General features: G+C 42.6%; 1 protein-coding gene across 2 annotated transcripts in view; it reads right to left on the bottom strand.

Annotated features, from left to right (window-relative positions):
• Nucleotides 1–2,722: 2,722 nt before the first annotated feature.
• The window catches only part of LOC138959386 (follistatin-related protein 5-like), a 105,618-nt gene continuing 96,324 nt past the window's right edge, over nucleotides 2,723–12,016 (bottom strand). For both annotated transcript variants that reach the window (XM_070330835.1, XM_070330836.1), the window contains exons 17-18: nucleotides 7,521–7,682; nucleotides 2,723–7,108 (exon numbers count right to left, since the gene is read on the bottom strand). In XM_070330835.1, the coding sequence (XP_070186936.1) occupies nucleotides 6,906–7,108; nucleotides 7,521–7,682 (365 nt within the window). In that variant the 3' untranslated portion in view covers nucleotides 2,723–6,905. The remainder of the gene's footprint in view (nucleotides 7,109–7,520; nucleotides 7,683–12,016) is intronic.

Raw genomic sequence — 12,016 nt, 5'->3', positions numbered from 1 at the left:
CCTTTTATCGCTAATGGCTGGTATTCTGTCCACTCTTATTACATTCATATGAAGAATTAGAAACACACACACACACACACACACACACACACACACACACACACACACACACTAATCACATGACCATTTACATAATTTCTTTCTCATCATGTCGTGTAATCCCCGTCGTAAAATGCTTGCTTAGTTTACAAGCACGAAAGAATAGAAAACAGATGATAATTTTTTTTTTAAAGGCATAAGTGAAAACATTCATTAAAGGCACAGTAAGCCTCCAGTAAACCATCACAGATACGGTCAGGCTTTTACACACAGTACAAACACCCTTTCATTTAAACACTCACCGATTGAGAACATCCTAGGTGCCCTCCGTAAAGAGCGAACCATTTTCAAAGAATTTATTTTTGCGTGGTTTATCTTACCCCTGAGCCATCGTGAACCCGTGTGATCCAGTTTCCCTTTTTCACAATGTAGTCGTCAGTTAGTCATTTGAATGCGACTCGATGTGAGCTTATCTACAATAGCACGTTTTTATGCACGAAACAAACGGCTGTGGTTCACAAAAACTCTAGCGATGGCTTTTGACTGTTGAGAGGAACGGCGATATTCATAAACCGTCGTCTGCTACGACCCTTGCGTGACCCTGCTTCCGGGCTTTTTTTTTTCAAACTTTCACAACTTCGAATTGTACTCAGATCTTGTCTTGATGAAAAAAGAATTCTTTTATGATTAAAGAATGTTTGTGTAACAAGCTGTCAATTTATTATTTTGATTTTAAAAGTTAGGTCTAGCGCAGAAACGCACCACGGTCCAAAAACATTCTGATAATCATTGATCCACGGCTATGGCCAGTTTACATCGATAGAATGAGACCCGAAGGGAAGTAACTCATTTTTGACCTGAGTTCAGGATGGGTCCAAAAAGTGTTCGAGACAATCTGCAAAATTAATTCTTTAAAAATTGCTCGCTCTTTACGTAGGGCACCTAGGATGTTCCCGTTTGGTGAGCGTTCAAATGAAAGGGTGTTTGTACTGTGTGTAAAAGCCTGACAGGATCTGTGATGGTTTACGGGAGGCTTACTGTCCGGGCGTGATTTCCGGTATTCGGAATATTCATAACAGCCGCCCAGCACCAAAACGAGGCGCCATTGTTGTAGAGGACCAAGTCTACGAAAATAAATTCTTTGAAAATTTCTCACGCTCGACAGAAAGCAGCCAGGATGTTCCCGTTCGGTGAGCGTTCAAATGGAAGTATGCTTGTACTGTATGTAGACGCTCTGGGAGCTCTGTGATGGTTTACGGGAGGCTTCCCACTGTGCCTTTAAGAGAATAAGCGCCAAGAATTGACAGTCGAGCAGATCATTTAAACGGACTTTGTCGATTCGCAGAGAGAAAGGACCATGCATATATTCCGCGTAAATCAAAAGGATTAAGATCTGGACTTGCATGTACACCGTGCAGGTTAATCCCTCAAAGTGGAGGGGGAGGGGATTAGTAAAAGTAGGTGCAATAGTCCGAGGAAGGTTTGGTTTGAGTGACTCAATATTATACGCGATCGACATTTCAGTACACACTACTGCCAAAGCTTTTACTTGTTTGATTGTTGATGTCACGATTATACAGTTATGCCTTAAATGGGGAACAAAGAGAGAGCGAGAGACACACAGACAGACAGAGAGTTAAAGAGATAGAAAGACAAAAGGACAGGCAGACTGAAAAAGAGAGAGAGTGAGACATACAGACTGAAAGACAGACAGACAAGAAGAGAGAGAAACAGAGAGACACGGACATACAGAAAGAGACAGACGGAGAGAAAGAGAAGGTGGCCGGGAGTGTATGTGTGTGTTTGACAGAGAGAGAGAGAGAGAGAGAGAGAGAGAGAGAGAGAGAGAGAGAGAGAGAGAGAGAGAGAGAGACAGACAGACAGATAGACATAGAAAGACACAGACACAGACACAGACAGATAGAAAGGAAGAGGTGGGGAATGGACGTGTGTGTGTGTGTGTGTGTGTGTGTGTGTGTGTGTGTGTATGACTGTTTCTTTTAGTTATGTGTCTGCGTTTGCACTGCAGTGTGTGAATCTACCTCTCTGTTTCAATGCAGGTTAGTGCACATTTTCTGCGATGACAAGATTCTTCTTGAACTGACCGATACATGTTTTAAAAGAGCATTTATTTTTGCTGCTGAACCTTTTTTTCTGGATCAGAAATGTGTAGATGCATTTCATGGTCATGCTGATTAACAGGGTTTCATCTACTGCTAACCCCTTTAGCAATGTGGAGGGCCCCAAAGGGTTTAAAATCGTGATAGTGATTGGCGTTTTTTGACCTTTCTGTGACCGTGATTGCCGAAATTTCCATTTCTGTGATCGTGATGGGACTTTGCCCGTGATCCGTGATGACACAAAAATCAAGTCTCGTGATCGTGATTTGTTTTCGTGATCGTGATGGGCATCATTGCAAAGCATTTTATTTTCAACGTACATTTTCACAGCTGTATCACTCTATGATCCTCTATTTGTCAAGGTGTTTGTGATCGTGAAAACAAAAATCAAGGTAACTGTGATCGTGAAAGCTAAAATTTCCCTTCCCGTGATCGTGATGATACCCCTCCTTTGGGGCCCTCAATGTGTACTCACTGACTTACCAAGACTCTTTCTCTCTCTGTATTTCACACACACACCACCACCACCACCACCACCATGTACATTTGACAGAAATATCAGGTTTTCTAAAACAAAACTGTTTTTTTATTTTACACTGAACAGATGTATTTTGCACACACAAGGGGTGAACAGCCAAAGACAACGTGAATTGAAGCTGTTACATGAAAACAACTTAGGGCAGAAACAACATCAGTCTGAATTGCATATGGCAACCACCCAACAAAGGGAATGATAAAATGAGAAATGAACAGCAAAGTAAACATGTTTCCTTTTGTTTTGGTCAGAAAAAATTTGTGTGTTTTATTTTTGATTCTTTGCCATTTTGCTGTTCTTTTCAAAGCATTTGCTGTTTGCATTAAATAAAGATGCAAAATTGCAGACTTTAAGATTTTGTAATGTTTTTGATTTCATTTCATTTCAACTCCAGCACATTTTCAGTGTTTCTTGTTAATCAAAAAAAGTTAAGTAGAATTACAATCACAAATGCATTAGCTTTGATTCTACATGCTTTTCCTCATGTATTTTATTCCAGCAATATGCAATTTGTAAATTGTGAAGCTACTACAGAATCAACAATAAACAGTTTTACAAAACTGGTTTTCTACTCTTTTTCTCATAATCTGTGTACATATTCATACACCAAATAAAGGAATATAATATTTGATGACAGTTATAAGTTCAAGGAATGTTAGACATTTTCAAAATGGATTTTTTGCCTCCAGCATTTTCTTACATGTTAAAATAAGTCAAGAGTAAAAGTCTTTGCTCACCAAGCTCACAAATTTACATTATGAAGCTCATGAATATGCAGTACACTCACTGGTATGTATACAGAAAAGAAGAAAGTGCATACTATGCAATTTTGTAAAGGTTGGTCAGTTACAATAATAACACACAGTCCAAAAAAGCAGGCTAGCTGTGTCTGAAATAAATCAATTTAAAGGAACACACAGACCTAAAACCTTTGACCCTTAAAGATCAATAAACAAGTGTTAAAACATATCACTGTAAAATAAGCACACTATAAACTTATGGCAATGTAATACATATACATTTCACAACACTTAAAGCAAGGTAGGAATCTGTTCACAACTCTGGTGATCGTGAACCCATACAAGTTAACACAATAATATAACTGAAATTACAATGGCTCAAAATATAAAATCTGTTTCACAACAAATGGAACGGGGGAGAATCTCATATTTTGATGCAAAGGCTACATTTAGAAACCTGCTCTATCATTGCAAACCTACATACTGCTCCTCCTTTCTGCTTCAAAACTATGTCCACTGCAAGAATGGTGCTTTTTAAACGGATTACAATAAGTTATGCATGTTCACAGTGTCAGATTAAAAAAAGAAAAAACAATTGCATTTATTTTTGTTGTCTTCTTACAAAATCTGGAGAAAAAACATGTACCATCAATGAAACATAACTTTCATCGTATAAACCCCTCTCCCCATCTGTCTAACTCAAAATGTAACAGGTTTTCCAGTATGGGTTAATTGTTGTCATAAAATTTGATATGGTTTTTATTTCCTTCAAATGCAAGCTTACACATGCAACCCGTTCCACAAACCTCATTCTTAAAGACAAAATTAACGAAGAAAAAACCCCGGGGGTTGCCCTTGTATATTTAGCTGACAATGAACATGGAAAAAAGTGCTACCAAAAGGCACATGTCAAATGGAAAGATGAATCACAACAGTAATTGCCAAGTACAGTCAGAATCATACATTTAATCAATGACGATGACAACAAAAAAATGGTGGTGAAATACAAATCTCCACCCAGACCAAATCACAGCCGAGCTCAACAGAACACAATAACCAGAACTTGGAACACTGAAACAAGTTGCAATAAACGATTTCCAGAACATCCGAAACCACAAATATGGACGCCGGATTCTTTTGTGTTTACCAACCTCAACCTTTCTCCCCAAATTACAATCGATGATCTTCATTCTATTACCAAATTAGTGGTACAAACTCCTCTTACCAAAATATACATGCGTAAGCAACAAAAACTACCTGTGACTAAAAGCATGTACACAGAGTGTTAATTATCATGAAACTACCACACAATTTGTCAATTTTGCTGGAAACATGTCTAAGATTTTGAAAAGCAAAATCATCATAACTATACAGAACAAAATATCTGCTTGTGCTATATTTATCACACTCGTATACCCAGTATATTTTTTTAGGGTCACAGTAATTGTAACAGAAATGCAAAACACCTGACTGCCCTGTGGGCTACCTATACTCTAAGGAACTGCAAAACTACCTGTACAGAAACAAGACTGTCTTCCTGTAGATAACTCAAACAGAACAAAAATCACATTTCATCTGTTTCTTCACCGATACCGCCAATACTTGTTACAAGAAATTTTGCAGTAGCGTTTTCAAAACACACACACGGACGTACAAAATATGCAGCATGGCAATGAATGTTTCAAAGTTAATGAAAATATCCAAACAAAACTCACAGTACCCCAGATTGTCCATCTTAATTCTTACCCAGTTGAATCCAACTCCCTGATTGGACATATACCCTGGAGTTAGGTAAAACACAGAAAAACAACCCTGGGGGGTGAATATCATGACAAAGTCAGTCTGAAAAGGAAAAAGTGTGGTCCCTATACTCATCTTTACCTCTTCTGGTATAAACAGAAACACTCACTGAATACCAAACTGACTGTACTGAAGCACCACTGTGATGATGAATGATGAAATTTTACAATTCTTTTCAAATTTTTTCTTTTATCAAAAAGATTTAAAAAAAGAGCATGACAGATGATCAAGGATGAAAATGTGATGGTACCATGAATGGTTTTAGTGTTTGGTGATAAAGATGACACAGTTTCATGTTACATGTAAATACATACTCTGTGTTGACAATGGGTATTTAGGTGTAGGATTGACAGAATCAGAAAAAAATCAACAGACTTGGTTTCACATTGTATAACCAATACAACAGCTACTGACTGTGATCTGAAAAAGAAAACCATCACTAACAAACACATAAGCAGTATAGTTGCACATAGTCAAAGAGAATGTTCTTTTGTACAAAGCATTAACACATTCATGTACAGCAAAACCACACATGAGAAGTATCGGTGGATATTATGACTAGGAAAGAGCTAAGAAAATGCACTGCATTCACGTAAGCACTACATACTGCTACAACTTGTATGCACAATGAGTATCGAAATCTATAACTAGTTCAGAAAAAAATAGTCTTTAATAATGAAACCGGTTAAAAAAAATTTACTTTCTGATTGTACCATGCTTGCAATACACCCAAAACTTCAAATGTTCTAAAGTTCAACATTTCTTCTACAAGTGAAAAATAAAAAACATTATTCAAGCATCAAAAGCAAGAAAAAAATAGCATTTTATGATTTTATTGAATTTGTAATTTTTGTTAAAAGTGATGAAGTGTACAGGGCAAACACACAGAAACTTGTGTAGCGTATTGATTTTTAATATTGTGAGCCTTAGTTGTACATGTCACAAAATTAAGCTGTTGAAAATTCAACAACACCTTTTGGATGTACTCAAAACATTTCAACTGAACATTACTAGCTAATTTTTCAAAGTCTGGCAAACTTCTGCTGATATGAAAAGTAAGGGCAAAACACAAATGAGCACATAAGTATAACAGATCTTGTAGTTCTTTAGACTACATACTTGACATTGTATGACTATTATTTGCACTTAATATAAACAATATCAAAAGTTTGTAAATGTAAGTTTAATTATCTGTTCTGTGGCTACAGTTGCCAGACTTGAGGTCTTTATCACTCCTATCAAACATTATAACCAAACGAAACGTCTCACTGAAAGCAATACCAGAAAATGTTTGATCAAACACATGATGAGTTTCAATACGTTTTACTTTTTTTTTCTCTCTCAAAAACTCAATCCAGATGTTCACACTATTAAGTCTTTTGAAATGTGTTATAAGTCAGTCTGCTATTTCTTCCATTCAAACATGACTAAAGCTTCCATGACTTACCAAAGGTGTTTACAACAATTTCGAGAAGCAGCCAGTAATATCTCATCATAAGATACAATTCTCCATTTAAAAAAAGAAAAAAGAGAATAGCTTGAGTCCCTTCAAACAGAGTGCAGTCAGCTGGTCCAAAAAACTGCTGAACAGATCTCCAAGATGGTAAAGGACATACCACTGTCACCATACTTTCAGATATTAATCATTGGTGAATAACGTCATTTGCTGCTTCACTGATGTCCCACAAAGATGGCTGCATTGCTGCGAGGGGCAGCCGTAAACTCGCATTTCACTTGGTGGAATTTGACGTCAATGATGCTGATGGACGATTTTGAAGGCGCCAGCAGGAAATCTGTGAACACATCACCGCTGGTGATTTCCCGTTTCACCGGTGATGGATGCCAGTCAGAGGACGTTGCAGCACGATTTGTACCTGGGCAAAACAAGGAAAAGAATAAAGCATGTCTTTGTAGGCCTGTGACATACTTTCAAGCACTGACGAGTTGTCTCCCTTCCCCTGAGTCCTAACTAGCTCTGAACTACATCTGACATTTGCCTGATAATGAGTTCAAAACTAAGACCAGGCTTAACCAGTTCTTAGCTTTTAAAAGATTGTATCCACCTGGCTGATTCTACTTGCATCAATAGATAAACTTTCACATGAATATAATGACTGTTCTCCTTTTTAAAGCAAAGGATCAAAAGCCTTACAAATGCTATATATTTTATATTTTACCTGGAACCAGCTTTACTGGTCACATTTACTGAATCTCTCTTTTTTACATTTTTTTTCTCAGCCACCTACTGCTCAGGACATGTATCTACTCCAAAAACAACGAGCTCACCTTTCATCTTGTCCACCTTGCCAGTGGAGAGGTTGATGGTGATGATGTCATCGTCATCGGCGGAGGTGAGGACAAGCAGGTAGCCATGTCCACTGGTGGGGTAGAAAGCCACGTCACTGATGCTTGCTGATACTGTCACCTCATAGGCTGCCTCCAAAGTACCTGTCAAAACATAAGATGACTGTGCACTTTCGCAATTGTGACGAAATGATGCCTTGAATGAGTATTTCGATTTAGTCCGCCATCGATCGTGCTTTCTTCTGTTATGTTTTCACTGGGATTGCTCAAAGCAAATCACTATGCTTGAGTTTGAATCCCAAATGCCAGATATTGTATATGTCACGATAAAAACTGAATAAAGTTTTGTTTAAACCAACTGATGCCTTAATTAGTCTACAGGAACAGTTACAGTAGTCCTTCTGATTCAGATTTTTTTAACGACAAAAACAGACCCGGGGAGTTACCTCCCCTTGGTGTGTACTACGTCACTACCCCTCCTCAACACGTGGTCAAGATCATACGGCTTTAAAGAAACTAAAAAACTATAAGCGGGGTTGGTGGGAGGGCATAACCTATGTGATTCGGGTAAGTATATTAATCAAATTAAAATTTACTAATAAAATTTTCGATTAAATTACATATTTTTACTCCGAATCACATATCGCAGATAGCGTCAACAAGGCGGTGGGAAAGAAAAAATCTAACTCACTCTAAAAATCCTTGCCAGAAACTGGCCCGCTGCCAACAAGTCAGGAAGGGCCCGGTGGGAAAGAAAAATCTAACTCACTCTAAAACCCTTGCCAGGAACTGGCCCGCTGCCAACAAGGCAGGAAGGGACCCGAGAACCGTCCTGATTGACAGCCGCGATGTCTCTCAGGCAAAAGTTGCGAAAGACAACTTCAGAGAGCCAGTAAGCTGTGCCCAGCACTTCTTCCAATCTCCTGGACCGTAAAACGGCCCGGGAAGAGACTCGAGCCTTGGATTAATAACCCCGAGACAAGTCAAGGGAAAGACAAGCTGCCCCCCCCCTCCCTCCCTTTCTAATGGAAGGAAATGCCAATGCCCTGGAACGATCCGTGCGTAAGGTTGTCCACTCAGTGCTGAGAAGGACGAACCCTCGAGGTGACCGTAAGACAATCATGCCAAAGTATTTGTTGGTTTGTTTGTTTGTTTGTTTGCTTAACGCCCAGCCGACCACGAAGGGCCATATCAGGGCGGTGCTGCTTTGACATTTAACGTGCGCCACACACAAGACAGAAGTCGCAGCACAGGCTTCATGTCTCACCCAGTCACATTATTCTGACACCGGACCAACCAGTCCTAGCACTAACCCCATAATGCCAGACGCCAGGCGGAGCAGCCACTAGATTGCCAATTTTAAAGTCTTAGGTATGACCCGGCCGGGGTTCGAACCCACGACCTCCCGATCACGGGGCGGACGCCTTACCACTAGGCCAACCGTGCCGGTCTATGCCAAAGTATGCAAACCTTGGGATGGAGTGAAGCCCGAAAGGCCTGAGAGATAGAAGTCAGCTCAAGAAAAGAGTGACCGATCTCCACCAATGAGAGAGAGAGAGACACCTGAGTACAAGGTACCAGAGTCCAACTCGATGAGAAAATCTCAAAAAAGAGATGGTCGCCAGTTATCCTCTACCAGTCCATGCGAACGCAGAGAGAGAGGTAGTAGGAGGAAGCAGCGACTTACGATTGTGCATAAGCCACCGGAAGTGCGGAAATCACAGTGGCCGAAGCCTGGTGTGACTGGTGACCATAAACAAAATGGCTAAAAGCCAGAGTGTTCGCAGATCAGTCTGCTTGTAGGTAATTGAATGTGAATCAAAAACCCAAAACAGAAAACAAGACTGGTAAGCATAAACGGAAAACCGTGAAGCCGACCAGCCATAAGACTCCCGAGACAAGTGTTCTCAGGGAAAAACCGGAAGTTAACTTCACGGCCAAATCAAGAGCCTTCCTGAGTTTGGCCGAAAAACCAGAACGTGTCTGTCTACCTCTGAAAGACTGAGAGTCAGACGCAGAGATCAACGGGCAACGCCGTAGTCATAGTTGCCTGACTGTAAAGGAAACCCGACCCAACGGAAGTCGTCCTGACTCACCTCATGCCAGGATGAGGGTGAAGAGAGGAAGAGACGAAATCCGAAGTCACAGGAACCGAAAATGCCGCACCGCGACAGGCAGGAGACTATTGCACAGGCTAAGGCTGAGAGCCGTGATGCCCGAAGGACAGCCATTGTACCGAAGTACCCACAGTACGCAGGTAAACGTAAGAAACAGAAGTTTCGGCTGCCAAATAAGATGATGGGCTATAAGCCCACAGCAAAGAAACCGGAACATTAGCGAACCCTCTGCCAGAAGGAGAGGAGTAGCCAAAACCTGAGAGAGGTGGTAAGCCACAAAGAATGACTCCTCAAACATCCATTGCCAAAAATAATGCCCCCTCAGGAAAATCTGAATGTTACTTCCGAGCCCAACTCAAGCGCACCTTAAGTTCGGACGAAACACCAGAACGTGTCTGATCGCTAGAGAAAGACAGAGTCAGACTCGGCGAAAGACAAACAAGGATCATAGTCCAGAAGCTTGTAGCAAAAAGTGAGAAAACGGGGTAACCTGAAGACAGAAACCCCACCCAAACGGAAATCGTCCTATCTCATCTCCTGCATAAGATGAGAATAAAGGAAAGAATTGTCGAAGTCCGAAGCCACAAGAACAGAGAAAGCAACAACCACCACCGCCGACAGGTGGAATGGCTGTTGCACCAGCCGAGGCTAAAAAACCTGGATGCCCTAAGGTCAGCTGTTGTTCCAAAAACCCTGACGTACCTATGAAACGTCTGTGAGAGAAACAACCTCTCCGGTTAAACCGGAAGTGCGACAGAAGCAGCAGCCCGTGGCTGAAACGACTGTTACGCTGACTGAGGACGGAAGCCAGTATACCCGAAGGCCAGCCTTAGATCCGACCAGAAGAGACCTCAGCGGGTGCTCGAGCTGATGAACCTAGATCGCTGTGTAAATATCGGACTGATGCATAAGAATGTGAAAATATGCACTCATTAGATCGATTGAAGTCGCCCGACCTCACCACTCCCACAATCCATTGGCTGTGTACAGAGACCATCCTATCAGAAAGTGCAGGGAGGAGACCCCCCCGCCATCACCAAAGTGGAGGGCGGAGGGGGGGGTGAGATCGGGGGCACTTGCTTGGGGGGAGAGGCTTGCTGCTAGTCTGACATCGACGACGGAGCAACCAAAGAGGAAGCCGCCAAAGCCGATGCACCCTCCGGGAAATATCTGGAAATAACCTGCGTCGCAGCTTCGAGAGCAGCCAAGAGCTTCGACGGAAATCCAGAACGTGTCTGATCGCTGGCTAAAGACTGAGTATCAGAATAGTCAAGCTACGAACACGGACCGAAGTCACAGTTGCTGGTGGTAGACTGATGAACGGGATGACCGGAAACCGGAAACCCATCCACCCGGAAACCGTCCTGACTCATCCCCTACTGTATGAGGGTAAGAGTGAACGGAGGAAACATCCGGAGCCACCAGAACTGAATAGGCAGTAGCCGCAACACCCAACAGGTGGCGTGAAGACTGCCCCGGCCGAGGCTGAAAGCCTAAATGCCCGTAGGCCAGCCGCTGTTCCTCACTCCCTGACATCCGAGAGGAAGTGTCAGGAAGAGGAATAGTGTATCAAGGCAGAGCCGGAAATGCAACGGACGAAGCCGCACAATGCGGAAGCGAAGGTTGCGTGGATTGGGGCCGGAAGCCTGAACGCCTGTAGGCCAGTCCTCAGTCAACTCCAGTCAAGACCGCAACGTGTACTTGAAATGGAGGACCTATGCTTCCGGTAAAACCGGAAGCGTAGCGCCGAAAACGGCTGCCGCCCTTGCTCTGAAACACAAATGCCCGCGACGGGACAAGGGTGAGACAGAACAGAAGTGGACTGGGGCCGGAAGCCCGAACGCCCGTAGGCCAGTCCTCGATCAACTCCGGCCAAGACCACTACGTGTACTTGTGGCAGAGGACAATATGCTTCTGGTAAAACCGGAAGTGCAGCGCCAAAACGGCTGCTGCCCTTGCTCCGAAACACAGATGCCTGCGACGAGGCAAGGGTGAGACGGAACAGAAATTTGCGGGTTGTGATCCCGCGCCAAACAACTGTTTCCCAACAGGGAATGTCCGGCAGCCTCACGAGGGCCGGTGGACCAGTTCGACTTACCGGAAGCGCCCACCACAGCGGTAGAAGACGATGAGGCAAGTAGATCCGCCCTGAGGCAGAAGACGAAGAAGCAAGGAGAACCTCCCCGGAAATCGTCGCCGGCGGAACCATCAAAGACGCCAAAGAGCGAGCGTCACCCCTGATGGGGGGAACACCGACAAGCGGCGTGGAACGCTGCATTTCTTCTCTCCCAAGCTGCGGAACTCTGGAAATAAAGAGCTAAGCAGTAAAGACACCGGAGCGCCATGCTCCGATGCCTAAAA

The sequence above is a fragment of the Littorina saxatilis genome, linkage group LG2, assembly GCF_037325665.1.
Source record: "Littorina saxatilis isolate snail1 linkage group LG2, US_GU_Lsax_2.0, whole genome shotgun sequence".
Classification (NCBI taxonomy): Eukaryota; Metazoa; Mollusca; class Gastropoda; order Littorinimorpha; family Littorinidae; genus Littorina; species Littorina saxatilis.
This window is presented reverse-complemented; position numbering and strand designations above follow the sequence as displayed.